General features: G+C 43.3%; 2 protein-coding genes across 3 annotated transcripts in view; one reads left to right on the top strand and one right to left on the bottom strand.

Annotated features, from left to right (window-relative positions):
* Positions 1-19,087, bottom strand: part of SCP2 (sterol carrier protein 2) — a 134,032-nt gene extending 114,945 nt beyond the window's left edge. The window contains exons 1-2 of one of the 2 annotated variants that reach the window (XM_030205581.1): positions 19,019-19,087; positions 18,919-18,988 (exon numbers count right to left, since the gene is read on the bottom strand). In XM_030205581.1, the coding sequence (XP_030061441.1) occupies positions 18,919-18,966 (48 nt within the window). In that variant the 5' untranslated portion in view covers positions 18,967-18,988; positions 19,019-19,087. Of the gene's footprint in view, positions 1-18,918 lie in introns of both variants that reach the window. The other variant, XM_030205580.1, reaches the window with a different exon arrangement.
* Positions 19,088-19,366: 279 nt separating this feature from the next.
* Positions 19,367-26,281, top strand: part of ECHDC2 (enoyl-CoA hydratase domain containing 2) — a 61,268-nt gene continuing 54,353 nt past the window's right edge. Inside the window, exon 1 of the mRNA XM_030207108.1 lies at positions 19,367-19,464. Within this exon, the coding sequence (XP_030062968.1) occupies positions 19,422-19,464 (43 nt within the window). The 5' untranslated portion in view covers positions 19,367-19,421. The remainder of the gene's footprint in view (positions 19,465-26,281) is intronic.

The raw sequence follows: 26,281 nt of genomic DNA, 5'->3' as shown, positions 1-26,281 counted from the left end.
TTCTACCTGTTTGAAACCTTTAAGGTCATATTTCCCTGTGCCTGCTACGCCATTGCCAGGCACAGGGAAATATGACAGTGCTAGACCTTCCTTGTTAAAGAACTGCAGTGGCTTTCCATGAAAACACTGCCATTACTGGTATTGATGTTTAAATTTTGTTTCATAGCCTGAAACCATGGTACGTTTTGGATCTTTTGAAACCTTATACCTCAAAGACATCTGTATGGCCAAGGGGTCAGATTCGGGTAATTTGCTGTCAGCTCAAGATTCTCATGAGGTTAAATATGTGAACTGGAGGAGGCAGATCTTCAGAATGATGGCACCAACTGCCACAGGATTTGAGAAAATTAAATACACCACCTAAACTAGGAGACAAACAATACTCAATCCCTCGCCATACGATCCCACCCCTTGCAACCTGCTTGGGACGGACCACGCCAGATCTATTCAATTATACTATACATTCTGTATCTGTTCACCCCAGAGTCTGTAACCACCTCTTCGGAATTATGTAAGCCACACTGAGCCTACAAATAGGTGGGAAAATATGGGATACAAATGTAACAAATGGACTTGGGAAAAATCCACAATTCCGGGAATAACATGTATAGAATGTTTGTACGTTTGGGAAGCTCGCCAGGTGCCCTTGGCCTGGATTGGCCGCTGTCGTGGACAGGATGCTGGGCTCGATTGACCCTTGGTCTTTTCCCAGTGTGGCATTACTTATGTACTTATGTCCTCTACTTGGCTCACTTTTATTACATAGAGCAGTGATTTAACCTATTGTGATGTCATAGTGGCTCATTCCACCAATAAGAGCCAACCTCATTAGTGATGTCACAATGGCTTGATTGTATAGAATGTTTGTACGTTTGGGAAGCTTGCCAGGTGCCCTTGGCCTGGATTGGCCGCTGTCGTGGACAGGATGCTGGGCTCGATGGACCCTTGGTCTTTTCCCAGTGTGGCATTACTTATGTACTTATGTCCTCTACTTGGCTCACTTTTATTACATAGAGCAGTGATTTAACCTATTGTGATGTCATAGTGGCTCATTCCACCAATAAGAGCCAACCTCATTAGTGATGTCACAATGGCTTGATTGTATAGAATGTTTGTACGTTTGGAAAGCTTGCCAGGTGCCCTTGGCCTGGATTGGCCGCTGTCGTGGACAGGATGCTGGGCTCGATGGACCCTTGGTCTTTTCCCAGTGTGGCATTACTTATGTACTAATGTCATTTAGGAGGGAGTTTAAAAGCTGGTTGTTTATACAATAAAGGTAGTCTAGTACAACTGTTCTTTTATTTTCCACATCTTATATCCTTGTTTTATTTGCTTTGTAAACCATGTTGAATGGCTGTACAAGAAATAACCAAGGAACTAAGACACAGAAGGCAGGAGGGGCAGTGAAAGATTCAAATGAGACAATGAAGATGACAGAATGCCAGGAAACTGACCCATGGCCAAGGCCATAAAGTACAAGAGCAAGTATTTTGGAAGAGAATAAAAACAAAGTCACACAAGCAGAGTCAGAAGGAAAAGCTTAAGTAATAAAAGTTTTTAAAAAAATAAATCAAAACACAAATGTCTACTGCAGTCACAGCACAGTAGAAGGGGATAAATATTTTTAGCATGATATTTAAAATGATATAGTAACATAGTAAATGACGGCAGAAAAAGACCTGCATGGTCCATCCAGTCTGCCCAACAAGATAAACTCATATGTGCTACTTTTTGTGTATACCTTACCTTGATTTGTACCTGTCCTTTTCAGGGCACAGACCGTGTAAGTCTGTCCAGCACTATCCCCGCCTCGACAGAATCTTGGCTGTCCGAGCATACTTAGAGGCAGGTACCTGGATAGTGCTGTTAAATATACCTGGTTAGCCTCTAAGATTAAACCGGATAGTTGGTGGTGTGCCGAGGCAGAATCAGCAATTAACCGGCTAAGTTAAGCAGATAAATAGGACTGCATTAAAAAAAAAAAAAGTGTCTTTCCTTTATCTGGTTTGACTTATCAAGTTAATTGTTATTTGGTCACTTAAACCCACATATTCAATACCAATGCCTGGACATGAACTGGCATTGAATATCTGGGGATAATACCAGCAGAAGCCAAAAAACGTTGCCTGCCACTGGCTGAATATCAGGCCCATAATGTTTAGAGGATTGCAGATATCTTCTAGGACAGGGCGTGGCAAATACCAGGCACCAGCCTGCCATGGCACCTAGAAATTGCACCCTGGTGCCTTAGATTTCATACACCCAAAAGTTCTCCCCTTTCGAAGCGCTACTTCAAACTGCTTCTCAGCTCTGCCCAGTGATCAGGCTCTCCATATACTTTGGGCCGCCAGGTGCAGGAAGTTTGGGAAGTCTTGTGGTTTCAAGTTCTGGGAGACACTTCCTGAAAACTCCTGGACTGTGTTGCTCAAGTATATGGAGATTTCGATCGTTATGCAGAGCCATGAATTAGGTAAGAGCTGAGAAAGACAGACAAGAGACATATATACCACCTCTCCCAGCCTTTGAGAAACTGATGGGGACCCGGCCTATGTTGATAGGTGAAACAAAGCTAATTGCCTCTTTGCTTCACATATCTAGAGGGTGCAATCATACAGTGGACAGTGCGCTTTGGGAAGGGAGACTATTGACTTCTACAATGATTAGAAGAAGCACCTCAAGTTTTTGCCCACAAAATAGGAAAAAAAAAACCCTCCTAAACAAGTCAATTTCTAAGAGAGCTACTATTAATCTGTGAGGGGATTCCAACCCCACCCCCACCCAACAACAACAAAACTTCACTGGGGACAATGTTGAAAGGGTGGATGTTAAACTATCCCGTCCTGAACGTCTTAAGATCTCAGCCGCCACATTTTGTAAAACCTGAGGCAGTCCAAGCAAGATACTAACATTCACAGTTTTCCAACAGTCTTTATCAAGTTTATTTTTATATTTATCTTTATTAATATTTTTTATAATATATCACAAACCAATGTGAATATGCAATCGGCACATTTTACAGGTAAAATAGAACTAAAATACATTAGAAAAAAAAAATATACGGCCTTTCCGTCCACAATTTAAGAGAAAAATGATTCCAAGATTTCAAGTATCTATAACCATTAAGGAAAATATACAAAAAAAAACACCCCAAAAAAACACAGTTGCTACCTCTGTTTCAGACCCCAGCCTGCAAATTAGGGAGGGCATACAACATTCACATCAACTCTAGCATCTAGAAATTCTTTAAGCTGTTTGGTTCCACAAATTGAAATTGTTTACCCTCAAACATTACATTACAAATACAAGGAAAACGTAACACAAGATTTGCTCCCAATGCCATAACTCTGGGTCGCAGTTCTAAAAATGCCCTGCGCCGCATCTGTGTAGGCTTTGAGAGATCAGGAAAAATCCGGACCTTTGAGCCCAAAAACAGCTTTTCTAAGTGTCTTAGGGAAAGTCTTAATACAGCATTCCGATCTGGCTCCAGCACAAAAGTAACCAGCATAGTTGACCTCTGAGTAATGATTTCCAATGAACTTTCCAGGAAAGAAGTAAGGTTCATTCCTTCCCCCATCGCAGGGGGGGGGGAATCCCTTCCGTCCCCTTAAAATTCCAGATATAATAGGCTCGTGTGATGGGAGGTAATGTATCTTTGTCCATTCCTAGAATTTCAGTCATATATTTCTTCACCATTTCTAAAGGGGAAATTAATGGTGACTTGGGAAAATTGAGAAACCTAAGGTTAAGTCTTCTAACCTGGTTCTCCAGGTATTCCAACCGTTTATGTAAGAAATTATCATCTTTAACCAAAGCGTTTTCCAGAATCCCCATGTCTTGAATCTTGTTATCCACATTTTCCATTTTTAAGGATTGCTGTGCAGTTACCTGCGCTTGAATCAGAGCAGCCTCAGAAAGAGTTTTAATATTACTGGTATTTTCTTTCAAAGTATTTTGCATAGAGGATTGAATATTGTAAACCATGTCCCAAAGTGACTCAAGCGTCACAGTAGCTGGTCTAACCACACCACTAGCTGGTAGAGAGGAACGAGATTGGACCTCAGTACGGGAAAGTTTGGAAACAATGTCTTGTGGTAATACCTTTAAAGCTGGTCTTTATCAAGTTTAAATGAGCACTTGTTAGAAAAAGCCTCATCCATCTCTCTATAGATGGATTCTAAGGAATTTTTAGAGGAGAAAAAAAAAAAAAAAAAGAAAACAATGTGATCAGCATAGGAATAATAAGACACCCCATAATGATAAATACAGTAATTCCCCCCATACCTCAAAGCCCCTCCCCATTAGAGCTGAGTAACTCCCCTAGTTGGTGTCTACTCAACTTCCTCCCCCACCCCACCCCCACGGGTAGCAAACGAAAAATCAAACCCTCCAGGTGGCCAGAGACCCAATCTTTATTGAAAATCCAACTTTGTGCTCTATGAGACACTGCAATATGTGTTTTGTTTTTTTTGCTTGTTACTTAACGCTACTATATATATATAAATGTAGCGTTAAGTAACTACATTTTTGACAAGGGTAGTCTCAACTATCAGGCTTATTCCAGACTCATTAGCCCCTCTTTGTACACTCACATGTGGGGGGGTTTCACAATTTGGTTTTAGGCCTACTTTTTTTTATTATTTTTTTTTAATTGTTCCATACAACTGGTATGGTTACTTGCATTTGTATTATCTGTCCAATAATAATCACTACAGTGTGTCACATTTTCTTAAATTTAGGTTTGATTTTCACCTTTGCATCCTTAGTACTTTAATGTTTTTTCCTACGTTCTTCACTCTGCTCAATTACTATTCCTTTTTCTCTTTGTAACAATTTTAAATTGGTAGGTTATTTTTATTCTTCATTTTTACTTACAAGTGTAAATTGATACATTTCTATGTATGAATTTGTAATTTATTTCTAATTTTATTCCTGCATTTGTTCTAAGTACTCCTGATAAAGGCTTAAGCCGAAACAGGGCCCGTTTTGGGTCCACCTCTGTTTGGGACTGTGCAACTGTGAAGAAAGCAGGTTTTATTATCTTGGATCATGTTGTGTTTTCTCCCTCTATGCGGAATTACCTCACAGACTGATATTTTCTCGACTTGCCTGCCTGGTTTCAACTTATATGTAACTTCTCCAATACCATCATTCTATTCAGTAGGCTTCTCCATTGTGTAAGGTTGGGATGTTCTCATGTCCTCCAACTGAGTAAGGTGCTATATATGTTATTAGCTCAAAAGCGCAGAGCCTACTTAGTCATGTTATCCTCGAACAGTGAAGTACTTTGTGGCATCTAAGGGAAATTTGTGTGCCTTGAATCGTAGGCAGTTAAACAAGAGAGGGAACACGCCAGAGAAAAAGGATGGAATCTGTCTTGAAAGGTTCAGCTTCAATCCATTTGCAGCTCACCAACTGCTCTTTTATTAATCAAGTTTGAGATTTCTAAGGGGAGACCCAAAGAAAAAGGAGCTGAATAATATCTGCATATTTGAAAAATGTGATAAGTTATTGAATAAGAAGGGCAAGAGAGAATACACAGATATTAAAAGGAATAGGGCAGAAATGGAATCCTGAAGGACCTCCAACAAGGTAGTTTATAGGGTTGGTCTGCAAGCACTCAAATCTGCTGTCATCAGGACAAGTTTTGTTTCTCCCTACAGCAGCCTGTATACAGAGTGCATGAGCCCCGATTATCAGTAAATAGCAAACACTGTTACGCACTTCTTGTAAATCACATGACATGGAGAAACACATTAAGAACTGAGGCTATGCGGCCCACGTATGGCAGATACAAACTGATATAACCTTGAGGGTTAGCAAGGCTGAGGACCCCTCCAAAGGAGGAGATATTCCTCCACAAATATGTGCTTAGGGAATAGGGAAGCCAGGTGTTTCATGCTGTTTGCTTGTTTGCTGGTACAGCATACTGGGATCACACTTTACAGATAAGGGATTAACCAATGGCCAACGTGTGCATGTGAACACAAGCAGCAAAGGATGGTATAAATAAAGAAAATGGCCAGTTTTGTATAATGAGGAAAAGTAACATAATATAACCATATATGTGTAATGGAAGAAAACAGGAAAATCCTTATACATACAATAAGTTAGAATAAGAGGAATCACATGATTTAGGAGAAATTAAACGTAAAACAGTATATAAGTGCAGAATGAGAAAGCCAATCTGAGCGACCTTGTAGCTCGGCCTGAACGTCTTCTTGGCTGTGTGACAACAACTGCTCCAGAAGGATAATCACTTTTGTAATGACTTAGAGAAATACCAATAAAGATTTTACTTGGTTGTGCCTTATCCGAGTCTGATTGTCTCTCTTATGCCAGCCAAGGAATTTACCTCCGAGGGCTAAAGTGTCTTCTCCTCCCAGGAGGCAAGGGATCGAGAAGACTACAGAGGGCACAGCAGGAACCAGACCAGTAAACCTTGAACAATGCTCTCCAAATAGGACTGAAACCATATGAGAACAGTAAGAGAGATGGAGATCAGAAAGCCTAAGGAGAAGATAATGATCAAAAAGGTTAAAAGCAGATGAGAGGTCAAGGCTCAGAACAAGCCTTCTGACCCTCATCTAGATCAGTAGTTTTCAACCTAGCCCTCAGGGACTACCTAGCACATTGAGGTTTTAGTATAGCCACAATAAATATGTAAGATTTGCATGCATCGTCTTTGCGGTATGCAGATCTCATATGCATATTCATAATGGATATCCTGAAAGCCTGATTGGCCAGGTGGTCCCTGAGATCTGGGTTGAAACCCACTAGCCTAGGAGTGCAAACAGAGCCTGGTCAGTAAGTTACTAACCCAGAAGCTATTCAAACTGCCCCTTAAATACATATGCCAGAGCTGGTGGTTGGGAGGCGGGGATAGGGCTGGGCAGACTTATACGGTCTGTGCCAGAGCCGGTGGTTGGGAGGCAGGGCTGGTGGTGGGGAGGTGAGGATAGTGCTGGGCAGACTTATACGGTCTGTGCTAGAGCCGGTGGTTGGGAGGTGGGGCAGACTTATACGGTCTGTGCCCTGAAGAGCACAGGTACAAATCAAAGTAGGGTATACACAAAAAGTAGCAAATATGAGTTATCTTGTTGGGCAGACTGGATGGACCGTGCGGGTCTTTTCCTGCCGTCATCTACTATGTTACTTATAAGAGCGGCAAGCTAGACGTTGCTAAAGGAGTAAGATGCCCCCCCCCAGAGCTCTTATAACCTTGAAATAGTGAGCAGTTTATACTTTTTTTTTGCTGATGCTACAGTCATCAGCAAAATGTGAAGTGCATCCCCTCTGTGGATCCACCTTATACTCCTGTATTTCAGCATCAACATTAGAACAGGAGTTGGGACAAGTCTCATCTTCTGCACAGACCTCGTTGAGCCCCAAAAGTGAACTCCCTCTTAACATGTCCCCTCTGCAAAGGGAGTAGCAGTTTCATGATGATTTCGTCAGATATGTCAGCTCAGCAGGAATGGCAATGGAAGAGATTAGATATCTGGATAACACCACAGAGTGGCAGCTTCAACAGAGCTTCAAATAAGGTTCTAGTTTCAACTGCAGATAAACTTAAATTTAAGTCAGGTGCAAGGAGAAACCCCATGTTTTGAGTGGAAGGCGTCCCATTAGAAGAAAGTATAAGCCATACCAGCAGCCCAATATGATACACCTAAGGTAAGATAAGTTACATGTTTCCCCCCCCCCCCCCCCCCCCCACACACACACACAAGGTTTTATTCACCTTTGAATAGAGATTTTCACACAATAGTGTGACATCAAGAGTGCAGGCGGGTGGCTGCTTTAACAATTTTGTCCTCCCCCAAAGCACCCTCTACTGATTCATGACCTTCCTGTAAAGCATTCATGCATCCCCATACCCAACAGACTTGCCCATCCACACGCATTCACCAACTGCTTCAATAAAGAGGATGTGCAGAGCAACCCCTTCCTTCTGGTCTGTGGAGTGGGCAAAGATTAATGTTACCCGACCATTGATTCATTGCCACAGCCGCCGATTGTTTCTATGACTAATCTACAGATCCATGAAGAATCACAAAAAATGGTGGCAGCAGCTAGGCAGAAATCAGACTGTGTTGCCAGTGAGGCCTCGGTGGAGAGGAGGAGGAGGGTTGTGTAGGGGCCAAATGGATGTTTTTGTGGAAACGGGAAAAGCCTTTAGTGGCCTCATTTCTCCTTGAAGCAGTGGTATGTTCTAAAGTGGACAGACCGAACGGAGGATCGCTTCCAGAGTTTTCATATTCGGCTATAAGCCAAGCATTAGGACACTTCCTATTGATTCTGGAAGTGGTGAAAAATGCAAGTCATATCAGAGAACTGTCCTTCCAGCGAGAAGCACTTGGAAAATGGCTCAAAAGGCAAAAATCGTGTGAATCATTAATTTTCTTTGGATTAATGATAACTATTCCACCTTTGGAATTATTTAAGCAATATTTGAGCGGTATCGATCAAAGTTTTAGTCCCTATAGGCATATTGTATACACAGTGCTAAGGGACTGAAATTTACTTTCCTAGCATCTTGTCGAGATAAAATTTAAACATAAGAACTAGAGCATATGGAGGAAGGAACAGGAAAGTCTTGCACTTACGTTTTGCTTTACAACCCAATACAAACTAGACGTCAAAAGTTTTTAAGAAGAAATGAAGGCAAAACCTTCATGTTTTCGAAGCAATTCTAAAAGCACACTTTTTAAGATGAGGTCATTCCTGCATATCAGCAGAAGGAGTAGTGAAGGTAGCAGGGATCTTCCACAAAATACCATCACGCTCCTGCATGTTGCACTGCACATCTTCTTGGATTGCATCTTTTTAAAGACTGTTATCCTGTCACTCAATTTTCTATATACAGACCCCCTGATGAAGGCTTTAAGCCGAAACACAGTACTGTGTCTGGTTTTGAAGAATAAAGATTTTGTTCATTGCAATTCTTGTCCTCTGGTATTTTGTAGAAGAGCCCTGCTACCTTCACTTCTGTTTTTATAAGGGGAAGTCTCAGAGGGGCATAGGGTAATCTCTTACTCACTCACTGGTGAGGCTCATTCTGTGCCGGTTTGTAATCATCAACAAACCCCCTTCCTGCTTTCATCTGTACTCGGTCACAATTCAATATTTAAATTTTTTTATCTTTTAATCAAACTTTTTTTCTTTGTCTTGTGCCGACTTATCACAGTGCTAGTATTGGCCGGCTAACGATTATCACTTATCTGTACTCTTCTGGTGTGTAGTCATATTTTCACATCCTATCAACGAGTTATGACACCCCGACAGGTGCCTGTTTCGCTGTTCCAGCTTTGTCAAGGGGACTGCCTGAATACCGGGTCTCTATTGTGTCGCTTTCTTCCTTCACAGCTATTAAAGGCAAAAGGTAAAAGACGGATACAGTGGGATCCTCCAAGATTTGATTACAAAGCCTTTAACAGCTCATTTTTTCTTTGACCAGTCGTTTAGACATTTTACATATATCCTCCAAACATTTTTGGTTTGTTTGTTTTTTTTAAAGACGACTGTTGATGTATTTAATGCTGGGGATTATTCTCCTGGATCCTCCTATTTCCGTACTGATCTCATCTTCCTTAAAAGTGGTGAACCCCCGTGCTGACGTAAATTTGTCTGGTTACTCTCTACAGAAAGGTACCGTTACGTCACGGGGAGCATGACAGTGGGATATGGCTTTCACGAGGTTAAAACAAGGTTTAATGACAGAAGGAGCACTTCTTTGTTTTGACAGCCATCACCGCTTACAGTATGCAGCGATCACCAGCCCTAACCCAGCGCTGAACGACTCCTGAAGGAAGGTAAACAAGAAGGTTTAATAGACTTGAGTGGAAGTGAGTCTATCTAGTCCACTGTAAGCAAGGAAGCCAAGTTGGTTAATCTCTGTTTCCACTCCCCCGTGCAGCCTTCATTGCTGTTCACTCAAAATCAAAGCAAGCAAACCTATGAACTGAGGCATCCGCCATTGTCATTCTTTATTGTTGGTCCATCTGTAATAAGTCTAAAGCTGTTTCAGTTGGATAGGCAGTGCCTTAAAAGGTGGAGGAGAAAAGAAATAATTGAATATCACTAAATCAGCTTCCCCTATGAACATAACATTTTAAATCAGTAAAACAGCATTAAAATTTATTGTACCTGCTAGAAAGAGCAGAAACTCTTTGCATATTTTGCTCATTTTTCCACACTGTTCTATACAATACAGTAATACATGTCCAAATCTTTCTGGAAGGGCTGCTTGCACCTGGATCCAGCTGTATTGTCTGAGGGACAGCATACACATAGATTCAGCTCTATTTCTCATACAAAAGGGCTGTAGACACTTGGACCCTGCTGTATTTCTCAGCCAAAGGGCTGCAAACACCTGGACCCAGCTGTATGTCTTCCCAGAGGTCCTGCATACACCTTGATCCAACTCAGTGTCTTACCCCAAGGGCTGTATACACTTAGATCCAGCAGTATTTCTCAAAGGGCAGCATACACCTGGATCCAGCGGTATTTCTGAGCCAAAGGGCTGCAAACACCTGGACCCAGCTGTATGTCTTCCCAGAGGGCCTGCATACACCTAGATCCAGCTCAATGTCTTACCCCAAGGGCTGTATACACTTAGATCCAGCAGTATTTCTCAAAGGGCAGCATACACCTGGATCCAGCTGTATTTCAGGACAAAACTGATACATACACCTGGATCCAACTCTGTTTCTCATCAGAAGTGCTACATACCTCTGTTCTTTTTAAAGTTAGTTATGTTTTCAGTCTGTACAATTTTTAATAAAAATGTACTGAAAAAAAAGTGAGTTATTACAATAAAAGGAGGGTTTGGGGTAATTTTCTTAACTTTGTCTACAATCAGTTGTACTTATGTTTGTCCACTGAGAGTGGAATGCCTATGTTGGAGGTGGTTTACATCAAATGAAAAACAGCATTCGTCTGCACTTGAACTTCCACGGTTCTGAAATCTGGGTCTTTTTTTGGTTAGGGACCTAGGCTGCACCAATTCAACTATTTTTCCCCCCACGGTTTAATTCCAACACTACCCATTGCAGTTTACGAGCTAGTGGAAGTTTGGAAAAATATGAAGGCCACACCCATTAATGTAACCAGTTCTATTTGCTTCTATGATTATCAACAGAACTGGTTTCAACAAGCTGTCTCCCCTTACGCAATTTTACTTCAAACCACGCCATGGGAGGGTTAGAAGGGTTCATTCTGGCACCAGTGTTCCATGCCTCTCTGCTTTCCTTATCTTCTTAGGTCTTCTTCAAATCACAGTGCAAAAATGGTCCCTGTTAATCTATTTCTTGGACCTGTTATCAACTATGCAAACATTTTCCAGCATCTGGTGTCAGCTTGGCTCAAATGTAGTTTACCAAGCACATCAGCCACAGTTTTAGAATGGAGGTCTGTGGACTAGTGACCCGCACTATCTAAATCTGTGCAATTCTTCTTGAAAATTCTCTTTCTGGAGGACATACTATTGCATTCCGCATATTTAATAGGTTAAATAACTTACATTGATTTATTTTAAAAATTAATTGAAAAGTTGTTCCAATCACCTGCACATCACATTCCTCAAACTTTGTACTGCTACAGCCATTGGGAACAGTGCAAACTGTTTGGTACTTGATTTTGAGTATCTTCAAAAGGGTGAGTTCTTGTACATTAGAGGAGAAAAGGGAAGGGAAATGGGACTTGATATATCGCCTGAGGTTTTTTTTTTTTTTTTTTTTGCAACTACATTCAAAGCGGTTTACATATATTCAGGTACTTATTTGTACCAAGGGCAATGGCGGGTTAAGTGACTTGCCCAGAGTCACAAGGAGCTGCAGTGGGAAACGAACTCAGTCCCCCAGAATCAAAGTCCACTGCACTAACCACTAGGCTACTCCTCCACTCATTCCACCAATAACCACCAACCTCATCAGTGATGTCACAATGGCTTGATTGCCCGATACTTGGCTCTGATATTGTGATGTCATAAGGGAAAGGGGGAAAGGGAAATGGGACTTGATATACCACCTTTAAGGTTTTTGCACCTACATTCAAAGTGGTTTACATATATTCAGGTACTTATTTTGTACCAGGGGCAATGGCGGGTTAAGTGACTTGCCCAGAGTCACAAGGAGCTGCAGTGGGAATCGAACTCAGTCCCCCAGAATCAAAGTCCACTGCACTAACCACTAGGCTACTCCTCCACTCAGAGACTCTTCGATCTGCATATCCGACATGTGGTTCTGTGTTCTACATCCACTTGACAGCTGTAACAAACTTGACTTTGAGAAGATTCATATTGCCTTATGACTGTTTTCCAACATGACACATGTTTGTTTTGTCACCATTACAGCTCTGTGTCCAGGCTTTGCAAAATGTGCCACTGCTGGCTGAGCGGAAAACGTTCAAAGGACAATATATAGTTCCTCATTCTCAAAGCACTAATACTTAAAAGATTCCACCGCCTACTTTAGGACTAGTATCAGCACAACAAGAATAAGCATCACTGTGTATTGGGACTAGAGGGGCACCAATTTTTTTAATGGATTTTCAATTGTTGAAGATGTGAGATGATTTCAGTCTATCGTATATTTTTGCTCTTATAGAAGGTGACAAGTGTTAATATTTTAGCGTTGTGGGAGGGGAAATAATAAAACATAATTCCTGCTGCACAAAGACTCTTAAATGGTACAATTGTTAAAAGCCATCATTTTTCAAGGTGGAAGAAGATTTATACATTATTATGCAATAGTGCACATTAATTATATTTATGTCTTGTCTCTAGAAATAAAAAAAATTGGAAGGGAAGGAAATTGGGACCCAATATACCGCCTTTCTGTATTTTTTTATTTTGCAACTACATTCAGTATTTTAAAACATGGTATATACAAGTACTTATTTGTACAAACCAAACAGCAGGATACCACAGCAGAGAAATAGCAAGGAATGAGACTGAAGGGCTCACCACCTTCCACCTGCTGGAGACTGAGAATACTGGATCTTTCTCTAGCTGGCAATGGCTCTTATTGGCTCTCTCTCTCATCACAGTTCTCAGTCTCCGCCTGCTGGAAGGCGTGCACAACCCAATCAATCATATTCTGGGCCTGTCCGGAGAGATGCTAAGGAATGAAGGGTGAAATGACTTGCCCAGAGTCAAAAAGAAACTGCAGTGGGAATCAATCCCAGTCCCCCAGGTTCAAAATCTGTTACACTAACCACTAGTCTACTCCTTCACTCCTCATGTCATCTTGGTTGTGTGAGGATTCTATTGGGGATTCCCTGGAACTGATTTTTCCAGGATCAACAACAATGGCTAAAATTGGTGGTGGGGGGGGGGGGGGGGGGGTTGTTGTTGTAAATGGATTATCCTGTGTAGAAGATTTAGAATAATATTTGAATAATTTAGTCCCCCAAGGTTGGGAATTTTAATTTTTAGTTTAAAATGGGAGTTCCATAGTTGAATATGTTGGATAATTAGTGGAAAACATGTTAATATTTTAGTCATGCGGGAGGGGAGATACTAAAACAATATCATTCCTGCAGATTACTTATACTGCACAAAGACTCCTAAATCTTACAAATATTAAAATCAAAATTTTCAAGGTGGAAGATATATACATTATGCAATAGTACACATTAATGATTTTTATGTCTTGTCCCTAGAAATACAAGATTGGAAAGGAAGGGAATTGGGACATGATATACTGCCTTTCTGTATGAAGCACTTCTGATGAGAAAGAGCGGGACCCAGGGGTATGCAACACTTTGGTTGATACTGCAGAATCCAGCTGTATACAGCAGTTTATCTTGTTGGGCAGACTGGCTGGACCATGCAGGTCTTTTTCTGCCGTCATCTACTATGTTACTATGATGAGAAACAGAGCTGGATCCAGGTGTATGCTGCCCTTGTTTGAGAAATACTGCTGGATCTAAGTGTATACAACCCTTGGGGTAAGAAACTTGAGCTGGGTCAAGGTGTATGCAGGCCCTCTGGGAAGACATACAGCTGGATCCAGGTATCTGCAGCCCTTTGTATGAGAAATAGAGCTGAATCTAGGTGTATGCTGCCCCTCAGACAATAAATACAGCTGGATCCAGGTGTAAGCAGCCCTTCCAGAAAGATTTGGACATGTATTACTGTATTGTATAGAACAGCGTGGAAAAATTAGCAAAATATGTAAAGAGTTTCTGCTGTTTTATGTTCTCATGGAGAGGCCCCATCATACATGCCAGACCTAATAGATTTACCAGCAAGAAATATAAGTAGTTGATCGCACACTTTTTTGAACCTTCATTACCCCAACTGCAGAGGTCTTAAATACAAATCTTTACATGCATCTAGCTTCTCTTTTACCTGTACGCAACTATGGAATAAACTGAGGAGATACTGGTTCCAGACGTTTCAAAGACCACATCTCTGTTAGCAGACATTTGACTGTGAGTCAACTGCTTTACAAGTTATTTTGCATCAAAGATCAATAGACCCCCTGACACAGGCCTTTACGGCCGAAACACGTTACGTGCCGGGTTGTTTTTATTGATTTGAATAAAGACTTCGTTTGGGAAGACACCAACTGTGAGAGGACTTTTTTGGATCCACTGTTTGTGTGTTTGGTTTATAAACTACCTAACACCATAAAATCAACGCATTATCTGGCAACCTTCCGAAAATTACTTAAAACCTACCTGTTCAAAGAGATTTACAAAGAGAATCCTCCATAATGTCTTGACTAATCTACATCAGTACTAGCCAATATTGAACTCTAAATTACGACACTTTAATCCACATTATCATTACTGAACATTATACCTTGTCTTACCCCCACTCACATGTTCCAAATTACTTATTACTTCTAATTTACCTGTTTTCTTTGTACCTTATTTGCAACAATATTTTGTATTCTGTTAATGATGTCCGCCTTTGCGGCATAATGTAAGCCACACTGAGCCTGCAAATAGGTGGGAAAATGTGGGATACAAATGCAGCAAATAAATAAATAATGTTCGCAGAGGAAGCTTTCAAATAAACATTTGCAAGTATTTTGATAGAGAACTATCTTTGTCTTCATCATAAAGAAAAAAAAGCAGGCATCTAGCGCTCCAATTAAAACCACAATACAGCATTGCTTCTGGAGCACTAACATACTATATTTTGAAAATAACCCACCCCCCTTTCACAGACCCAAACTGCACCAGCCCTCAACTCCTGTTAGATCTCCTCCCCCCCCCCCCCCCCCCACCCCAAATCAAGACAGAATGCAAATCTACTTTGCTATTGTTTTTGACAAACCGAGATGGCTGGACCAGAAAAGCTCATGCTATGTCCCCTCATTTTACCTCGAGGAGATAGAGATAAGAGTTCTTTCAGAGTACAAGTCATCACAAGAACAAAATATAAGAAAACCAATGGACTGCATTCGGGGCTTATAGCCCATTTAGTTATGTTTAAACAAAAGAGATCTGCATGAAACAAGATACAAAACATGAAACATGTTCAAAACAGAATAATCCATTTGTGTATCTACAAAACAGATGATGTGATTCCATGTGCCCCAATGAAGAGGGTTTAATTCTACTTCCATTTAATTTCAATATATTCCATCATCTTTATACCACCCTAGGCAGGTTACAACAGGTAAGATGAACCCAATAGGAAACAGGATATCCTCACTGAAATCTGGCCAGCTACATACAGCAGTGAAGAAAAATTAGCACAAACTAGAGTTTGTTGTAGCTGGTAGAAACAGCAATTATAATCTTTGACGCTGTTTTAGTGATATTCAATTGTTCACCTTTTAAGGCACTGCCTATCCAACTGAAACAGCTTTAGACTTGTTACAGATGGACCAACAATAAAGAATGACAATGTGGATGCGGAAGCTCATAGGTTTGCTTGCTTCGATTTTGAGTGAACGGCAATGAAGGCTGCACAGGGGAGTGGAAACAGAGATTAACCAAATTGGCCTCCTTGCTTACAGCGGGCTAGATGGACTAACTTCCACTCCAGCTATTAAACCTTCTTGTTTACCTTCCTTCAAGATTCGCGCAGCACTGGGTTATGGCTGGTGATCGATGCATACTGTTAAGCGGCGGTGGCAGCCGTCAAAATAAAGAAGCGCTCTAGTCTTAAGGTAGTACTTAACAGATCCGGAAGATCCCATTGATCCCACAGATCTGGCTTTTTCGCCGTCCCCACATCACTGTCTCAAGCAAGGGGCCACTCAGCCCTGGAAAGTAGAAGGCTCTAACCAATGCCCTTCAGCACCATTCATCGCCTTATTTATATGTTTATTTTGAGTGGAGGAGTGGCCTAGTGGTTATGGTGGTGGACTTTGGTCCTGGGGAACTGAGGAACTGAATTCGATTCCCACTTCAGGCACAAGCAGCTCCTTGTGACTCTGGGCAAGTCACTTAACCCTCCATTGCCCCATGTAAGCTGCATTGAGCCTGCCATGAGTGGGAAAGCGCGGGGTAAAATGTAACAAAAATAGATACTATTGAAGATTCTACATGGAATGTTGCTACTACTGGAGATTCTACATGGAATGTTGCTATTCCACTAGCAACATTCCACGTAGAAGGCTGCGCAGGCTTCTGTTTCTGTGAGTACTTGCAGGACGTCAGACTCACAGAAGCCTGCGCGGCCACATTGGTGATCTGCAAGGGCCGACTTCTACATGGAATGTTGCTAGTGGAATAGCAGCAACATTCCAAGTAGAATCTCAAACAGTAGCAACAGTGGAGGAGTGGCCTAGTGGTTAGGGTGGTGGACTTTGATCCTGAGGAACTGAGTTTGATTCCCACTTCAGGCACAGGCAGCTCCTTGTGACTCTGGGCAAGTCACTTAACCCTCCATTGCCCCATGTAAGCTGCATTGAGCCTGCCATGAGTGGGAAAGCGCGGGGTACAAATGTAACAAAAATAAAAATTATTAGACTTTTCCTATACTAAAAGGAGCCTTTTGCCTTAGTGCATTCATGAACAACGGTGCCTAGATTTAGGCTCTACTCCTGCAAATCTGCAGGTATAGTCAACATAAGTGCCCCATATATTCACTCTGTTAGGTGGTAATTACATTTGATTCAGGTATGTGCTCCACTGGAGCACACTGCCCTAGTCTTACACAAAGTCTTTCTACTACTACTAAACATTTCTAGCTCGCTACTAGGGTTACGCAGTGCTATACATAAAGAAGGACAGTCCCTGCTCAATGGAGCTTACAATCTAAAGGACGAAATGTCAAGTTGGGGCAGTCAAGATTTCCTGAATAGAGGTGTAGTGGTTAGGTGCCGAAGGCGACATTGAAGAGGTGGGCTTTGAGCAAGGATTTCTTTCTTTCTGAAGGTAAACGTAAAACTAGGTGCAGGGGTGGAGAAGGCACCCATTTTAAAAGTGCACATTGGCACCCAAATCCTGCAGGAATCATGTCCAAATTTAAGGCACAACCACAATACACGTGATCTCTCATTTCATAGAAATCACAAATTTGCAAATGCTCCAGAAGTACACACTGGTTTATGACGTGTACTTTAGGATTAGCTAAAAGATCCCATTCACACAACAAAAATGGTTTATCAACTTACCATATAAAGGGGGGGGGGGGGGGATATTGGACTTGATATACCGCCTTTCTGAGGTTTTTGCAACTACATTCAAAGCGGTTTACATATATTCAGGTACTTATTTTTGTACCAGGGGCAATGGAAGCTCTTTGAGCAGGGACTGTCTTTCTTCTATGTTTGTACAGCGCTGCGTATGCCTTGTAGCGCTATAGAAATGCTAAATAGTAGTAGTAGTAGTAGTAGTTAAGTGACTTGCCCACAGTCACAAGGAGCTGCAGTAGGAATCAAACACTACATTAACTGCCACATAAAACACCACTTTACCCTTCTATAAGGTTCAAGGTGGATTAAAACATACAAACCAAATAAGCACCTGGAGTATTGTGTTCAGTTCTGGTCGCCTCATCTCAAAAAAAAAAAAAAGATATAAAGGAATTGGAGAAGGTGCAGAGAAGGGAGACATAAATGAGGAGAGGTTAAGACAGCTAGGACTCTTTAGCCTGGAGAAAAGGCAGTTGAGGGGCGATATGATAGAGGTCTACAAAATAATGAGTGGGGTAGAGCGGACAGATGTGAAGCGTTTGTTTACACTTTCTAACAATAATAGAACCAGGGGACAATATGAAATTAGAATGTGGTAGGTTTAAAACAAATCAGAAAGTTTTTCTTTACTCAGCGCGTAGTTAGACTGTGGAACTCATTGCCAGAGAAGGTAGTGACCGCAGCTGGCCTTGCTGAGTTTAAAGGGGGTCTGTCTGGACAGATTCCTGAAGGAAAAGTCCATTGATCATTATTAAATTTTGGGGTTTTGCCAGGTTCTTGGGGCCTGGATTGGTCGCTGTCTGAGACAGAGTGCTGGGCTTGATGGACCTTTGGTCTTTTCCCAGCGTGGCAGTGCTTATGTACTTATGCAGAAGCACTAAAACGAGAAAATAACATACAAAGACGTCTTAGCTAAATTCATAACCCTGCTGGATCGTTAGGAAATACCAATTTGTGCATGAGCAGTCCTTCCCCCCCCCCCCACACAAGTCTAGACTCTTCTCAAATCCTGCGTGATTTGTTATTTTCTCATATAACATATACCCAAGGCACAAAACTGAACCGGTGCAGAACCGGCTGAATACTGCGAGAGGCCCAGCCAGAACCTCTGGGAGTACAATTAGGGTCTCCTCCTCCTCCTCCCACACTAGCATCCCATTTAAGCACGGCAACTCGCAAAAGTAGATCCAGGTGGCAACAGCTGTGCCCTGATCCACTCATGGGCAACCAGATAACTTTTCCAAATTCTCCTTACTGCTGCTCATTGGCATTTGCACCCTAATCGTCTGCCGCCTGTCTCTAGGTCCCACCTTACCTTGGTCATTCCGACCCCCACTACGAACACCCTCTTGCCACCTGCCATGGTCCCCAAGCTTTACAAGACTCTGCGCCAACGCACATTCACCGACTACTACGCAGCGAAGTTATAGCAGTGCTTCGGAATCAGAGTGACACCCACACGCACTCAGATTGTTGTACTTCCCTGAGTGAAACATAAACCCCGCCTACTCCTCTTCTCCTATTTATGTCCTGCCTATGCCTGGTCTCACCCATTGGTGTTCTCTCTCCATCTATGTCCCGCCTCCGTCTGGGCCCGCCCACTAGCCCGCTCTCCCATTGGTCTTCTCACCCCTTCTCTGGCCCGCCTCCGTCTGGCCCCGCCCACTAGTCTTCTCTCTGCATCTATGTCCTGCCTCCGCCGCCTGCATATTTCTGCCTATAATATAACTTCTCGCTTCTCTGTAGCAAACGCTGCATTTGCCCTACAAAAAGTGCGTCATCCTCTAACTGGGGCGCGCTGCGCTCCAGCAGAACTGCATGCAAAACGACGCAGGCAGCGCAAAGGGAGCAGTAGTAGACGGTAGGCAGGCGCAGATGCAGAAATTACTGGGGGTATTTGTTGGATGATAAACTTACAATTAAGTCTCAGGTTGCTAGTGTAGTCCAAATGGCCTTTAAACATTTGCACCTGATATGTAAATTAAAACCTTTGTTACCTTTGTATGCCTTTCAATGTGTAGTTCAAAGTATGGTTTTGGTGAGGCTGGATTACTGCAATGTCATATATACTGATGTGTCATTGTTATCTTGTTGGGCAGACTGGATGGGCCGTATAGGTCTTTATATGTCATCATTTACTATGTTACTATCAGGTGAATTTTTGAAAGAGAAGGGCACCCATTTTCCGACACAAATTGGGAGATGGGCATCCTTCTCTCAAGGCCAGCCAAATCAGCATAATCGAAAGCCGATTTTAGGTGCCCTCAACAGCTTTCCGTCTCGGGGACGACCAAAGTTCACAGGGGCATGCTTAGGAGATGGGCATCCTCGGACGATAATGGAAAACAGAAGGGCGTCCCTGACGAACACTTGGGCGACTTGGTCCATTTTTTTTCACGACCAAGCATCAAAAAGGTGCCCGAACTGACCAGAGGGAATTGGGGATCACCTCCCCTTACTCCCCCCGTGGTCATTAACCCCCTCCCACCATAAAAAAAAAGTTTACAAATATTTTTTTGCCAGCCTCAAAAGCCATAATCAGGTCCATCGCAGCAGTATGCAGGTACTTGGAGCAGTTGTAGTGGATGCAGTGTACTTCAGGCAGGCGGACCCAGGCCCATCCCCCCCACCTGTTACACTTGTGGTGGTAAATGTGAGCTCTCCAAAACCCACCACAAACCCACTGTACCCACATGTAAGTGCCCCCCTTTATCCCTAAGGGCTATAGTAGTGGTGTACAGTCATGGGCTTTCGGGGGGGGGGGGGACGTTGGGGGGCTCAGCACACAAGGTAAGGGAGCTTTGCACCGGGGACCTTTTTCTGAAGTCCACTGCAGTGCCCCCTAAGGTGCCCAGTTGGTGTCCTGGCATGTGAGGGGGACCAGTGCACTACGAATGCTGGCTCCTCCCACGACCAAATGGCCTGGATTTGGTCACTTTTGAGATGGTGCGTCTTCGGTTTCCATTATAGCCGAAAACCAGGGACGACCATCTCAAAAACGATCTAAGGTTGACCTAAATTTCATGATTTGGGCGTCCCCGACCGTATTATCGAAACAAAACGTAAGATGGACGCCCATCTTGTTTCGATAATACGGGTTGCCCAGTCCCTTTACGGGGCCATCCTGCGAGGATGCCCTCATGAAAACTTGGGCACCCTGTTCGATTATGCCCCTCCACGTGTGTGAGGGCATTGCAAGAGGTCCAGAATGCAGCTGCTCCAGTCATAGTAGGAATGTCAAGGTTCTCCAATGGCTTTAACAATTGCACTGGTTGCCTGTGCTGCAATTAATTAAATTTAAGGTTTTCATGATTGTATACCAGATTTTGGGGGTTGTTTATGAAAGCTTAGCTCGAGTTATCTGCAGCAGGGCCCATAGGAATAAAATGGTCCTTGCTGCAGATATTTTGAGCTAAGCTTTAGTAAATAGGGGGAGGGGGGGGGGTTGTTTGCTGATGCTCCATTTTATTTGAAGCATGCTTTGACTGTTTATCAGCAGAGTCATGTATTGAGATCGAAATCTGCTATGCGTCTCTCTACTGATTAAGTAGTGCGGCCACATCATGCAGATATACAAGCTTCAGCTTTTGATCCAGCTGGAATTTCTTTACGGAATGCACTTCCTGGTCAGCTTTGTCACTGTTGTAGTTTTGCACAGTTTAAATTTTGAAGACCCAATTATTTGTGACAGCGATTTTCTAACCATCTATGGCCATGTTTTGTTTTGTTTTTTTTATATTATGATGAGAAGTTATTGTTTATTTTAATGTGTATTGCATCTATTTTTGTTTTGTCAAATTTATTATGAATGGTTTTTCAATTTTATTATGAACTAGTAAAAAAGGTCTGTTTCTGACACAAATGAAATGGGCGCTAGCAAGGTTTTCCTCGGAGTGTGTATGTTTGAGAGAGTGTATGTGAGAGTGACTGTGTGTGAGAGAGAGAGTGTGTGTGTGTGTGTGTCTGGGTGCGAGTGTGTCTGTGGGAGTGTGTGTGTGTGTGTGTGAGAATGAGAGTGTGTGCAAGTGTGTATGTGAGGCACACTGTGTGAGAGAGAGAGTGTGTGTGTGTGTGACAGAGATACCTCCCCCCCCCCCTCTCTGGTGTCAGGCCCCCCTCTCTCTCTGGTGTCTGAGCGTTACTGTGCAGGACGCTGAGCTCTGGCTGTGCTTCAAGGAACTGACCAATCCTATTTAATAGAATGCACCTCCAACATTCTGAAGCCGAGAAACCTCGTGTGGTTGGTCACTTCTCCTTGTGACGAACCCGGAAGTACGTGATGTCAATTCAGGAGATGGATACAGAGAGCAGGACTGCCTCAGCCATGCAGACAGCTTCAGAATGTTGGATGTGCATTTTATTATATAGGAGGATGGGTTTTTTTTATGGAAACCACCTAATTATAGGTGGTCTATACATTAAAAAAAAAAAATAATAAATAAGGCTGACCAAGGAGGTGGTTTTGTCAAATTCCAGCATTAACCGTGAGAAGGAGGATTGCTCCAGGTCGGAAATAGGGGCAATGAAGAGTTGAGAGCAAGAAAAGTGAAGAGCTGTTCAGAGCCAAAGGTGGTAGCCTGGAGCAGTAACATAGTAACATAGTAGATGACGGCAGAAAAAGACCTGCACGGTCCATCCAGTCTGCCCAACAAGATAACTCATATTTGCTGCTTTTTGTGTATACCCTACTTTGATTTGTACCTGTGCTCTTCAGGGCACAGACCGTATAAGTCTGCCCCACCTCCCAACCACCGGCTCTGGCACAGACCGTATAAGTCTGCCCAGCACTATCCCCGCCTCCAAACCACCAGCCCCGCCTCCCATCACCGGCTCTGCCACCCGATCTCGACTAAGCTCTTGAGGATCCATTCCTTCTGCACAGGATTCCTTTAAGCTTATCTCACGCATGTTTGAATTCCGTTACCGGGTTAATTTCCACCACCTCCCGCGGGAGGGCATTCCAAGCATCCACTACTCTCTCTGTGAAAAAATATTTCCTGACATTTTTTCTTGAGTCTGCCCCCCTTCAATCTCATTTCATGCCCTCTCGTTCTACCGCCTTCCCATCTCCGGAAAAGGTTTGTTTGCGGATTAATACCTTTCAAATATTTGAACGTCTGTATCATATCACCCCTGTTTCTCCTTTCCTCCAGAGTATATGTTTAGTTCAGAAAGTCTCTCCTCATACGTCTTGTAACGCAAATCCCATACCATTCTCGTAGCTTTTCTTTGCACCGCTTCAATTTTTACATCCTTAACAAGATACGGCCTCCAAAACTGAACACAATACTCCAGGTGGGGCCTCACCAACGACTTATACAGGGGCATCAACACCCCCTTTCTTCTGCTGTACTCCTTTTGGGGGGAGAATGTGGACAGACAGTGGGGTCTGATCTAAAAGGAGATCTGCTTGCTGCACAAGTGCTGCCAGGAGCAGACTGACCATTCGGGCAAGCGGGCTCTAGGGGGCCCAGAGGCTCTGTCCAGTTGCCCGCCGCCGCACACTACAGCCCCCACAGGGCCCTGGTGGTCTTGTGTCTGCTGCAGCTATTCTCCTTGGTTGCACCACTATGTTTACAAAACGGCTCAGTCTCGGCAGCCATTTTGTAAACACGGCGCCGTGCCAGGCAGAGTACAGGCAGCGGGTGTGCAGGAAAGAGGGGATTTATTTCCTGCCCCCGAAGAAGCCACAGCCACTAGACCACCAGGGCCCTTCAAAGTGGGGGGGGGGGGGGGGGGCAGCAGCAACACAGTGGGAGGGAGGCAGCTAGGCGGGGGTGGCGGCAGCAGCATGGCGGGGGGCGGGGCGACAGCAGCATGGCAGGAGGAGAGGGGAGCAGAGTAGTCTCAGTGCCTGGGTCCCAGAGTACTCCCAGTCCACCCCTGAATGCTGCAGACATAGCCTTAGGTTGTTTCACCCAGAAGGGATGGGTATGGACAGGAGGATCTGTAAGTATTGCATTTAAGAAGATATATCTCTAAGATTGCCAGAGTTTGCAACTGATATCAAGCTGCATTACAAATTGACAGTTGTTTTGTAAGAGAAGATTAGGACTGCTTGTTGCAAAAGCTGAGTTGGCATACAGTACAAGCCTGGGTGTGGGGGAGCATATCTTGGACGGGAGAATGAAACCTTTTGATCCCAGACAGATCAAGAATACTCAAGTAAGCCTGGGTTAATATACTACAGCCTAGTTGGAGTAAGTCCAGCCCCAGCCTACGCCCAAGCTTGTATGATATGAGTGAAAGAGTGTTAGTTGATTGCCACGGTGGAGCACAGTGAGTTGGCCAATGAGAACTGCATTATACTAGCATTACTGAAGGCTTTGTGCAAGTTTCTTTTATTGTGCCAGCAGAAAGTATCTATAACTTTTTGTTTTATTGAATGTGATGGATAGGCAATCTACTGAATAAAATAGCATAAAACTACATTAAAAAAAAGTATTGGAGGCAAAAAGCAGAGGTGATTGCATAGAGTTAGATGAATTGGGGGCAAAGGGGTAGATGATGCAGATGCAGAATGATAGGCAAATTGCAATGTGCTTGACTAAATGTATTTATTTTAATTGTAAATTCTTTATGGTAACCTTATGTGTTTTTCTTCCCCTCCCCCTTCCTCTTAATGGGTTCTCCTCTTTTTGTGGGCTAGTGGAGGGATTTTGTGTTTGTTTTTTTTCCTGGGTATGTTTTTTCCTTTCATCTATCTGTCTTGATTTCTATATTTCTTGTATTATGTAATACAAATATTAATAACAACAAATATTTATATGCGTGAAACCTCCCTCCCCCTCTCCAAAAGAAAGGGGATTTCCGGAAAAGAATAAAATTTTGGTTAGAATGATTTTTGAAAGCAGCTTATTCTCTCTGGCTGAGGTAAATTAGATGAGAGAGCTCTGCTCTGACAGCAGGCCCCTGAAATGTAATATTTTGTTACACTCCTGGGCCTGGAGGGTCTGGTGCTAGTTCTGTCTGAATCGCGATTCAAATTGCTTCACCGATTAATATTTTTGGGCGAATGGATTTATTTTTATAAATATGGCGCCCCCCCCCCCCCCCCCATCTTATAAAGCAGCAGTTCTTTGCCGGCAGTGAGCATGAGCATCCAGTGACTGATACACAAACACACTGCTCGCACCAGCCACACAGGAGTTGCTGTGGGGTGAAGGGAGGGTAGAACAGTGGGAGTTGCTGTTGGATAAAGTTTATAGGGCGAGCTGACCTGAGGGGACGGTTCTGCAGCAAGGAAAGAAAACACATTCCAAGGCACAGAGGCCCAGATGCACAAAACCTAACGAGCCCACAACTTGCGTTTTAAACTGGTTCCAGCCAGTTTAAAACGCAAGTAGTTCACCCCGGGCATGCACTAAGGGCATTTTCCCTGCCACGGTAGCAGGCAACGAAAACGGAATGCAAATGATTGAAAAGCTATTATAATGAGCTGCACTACCGTTGCAGCCCATTATAATGAGATGCACTACCGTTTTTCCGATTCCCTTACCGTAGGAACCCTAACGAGATGTCTGACCTCTTGTTAGGGTTCCTGTGAGGGAATCGGAAAGGAAAAGGGTCCCCATAAAAGGTAAAAAAGAAAAAAAAAAAAAGCAGGGAGCGCATGTGAGGGGCGTCCTTTAAGGACGTACTCTCCCTGCGCTTCTGAGAGATGTCTTTTTTTTTGCATTTTATTTTTAGCTCTGCCGGCGCTGGTGTTTTTTCCCCCCTTCTATTTTGTCTTCGCCGCCCCTCCACAGCAAAACTTTTATGTTTTCCTGGTTGCCGGAGAATCGGGACGTCCCTTTAGATTAGGCTCCTCTTCCTGGTCTCTTCAGCCAATCAGAGCGCGTTTCGCTGACAACAGCCAGCTAAGCCCGCTTTGATTGGCTGAAGAGACCAGGAAGAGGAGCCTAATCTAAAGGGACGTCCCGATTCTCCGACTCAGGTACCGAAGGACTAGAGAATGCAAGTGAGCTACAACGAGTAGCTCATTTGCATTCCCTATCGTTGATGCATTCCCGTTCCCTACCGATTCGCTATGGAATCGGTAGGGAACGGGAATTACCAATGTCTTTAATGCATCTGGGCCTGAGTACTGATGTTGTCTCTGGCTCAGATGCATTAAAGACATTGGTAATTCCCGTTCCCTACCGATTCCATAGCGAATCGGTAGGGAACGGGAATGCATCAACGATAGGGAATGCAAATGAGCTACTCGTTGTAGCTCACTTGCATTCTCTAGTCCTTCGGTACCTGAGTCGGAGAATCGGGACGTCCCTTTAGATTAGGCTCCTCTTCCTGGTCTCTTCAGCCAATCAAAGCGGGCTTAGCTGGCTGTTGTCAGCGAAACGCGCTCTGATTGGCTGAAGAGACCAGGAAGAGGAGCCTAATCTAAAGGGACGTCCCGATTCTCCGGCAACCAGGAAAATAGAAAAATTTCGCTGTGGAGGGGTAAGTGGCGCAGCAAAGACTAAATAGAAGGGGGAAAAAACCCACGAGCGCCGGCAGAACAAAAAAAAAAAGCGAAAAAAAGACGTCTCTCAGAAGCGCAGGGAGAGTACGTCTTTAAAGGACGCCCCTCACATGCGCTCCCTGCTTTTTTTTTTCTTTTTTACCTTTTTTGGGGGCCCTTTTCCTTTCCGATTCCCTCACAGGAGCCCTAACAAGAGGTCAGACATCTCGTTAGG

The sequence above is a fragment of the Microcaecilia unicolor genome, chromosome 6, assembly GCF_901765095.1.
Source record: "Microcaecilia unicolor chromosome 6, aMicUni1.1, whole genome shotgun sequence".
Taxonomy (NCBI): domain Eukaryota; kingdom Metazoa; phylum Chordata; class Amphibia; order Gymnophiona; family Siphonopidae; genus Microcaecilia; species Microcaecilia unicolor.
This window is presented reverse-complemented; position numbering and strand designations above follow the sequence as displayed.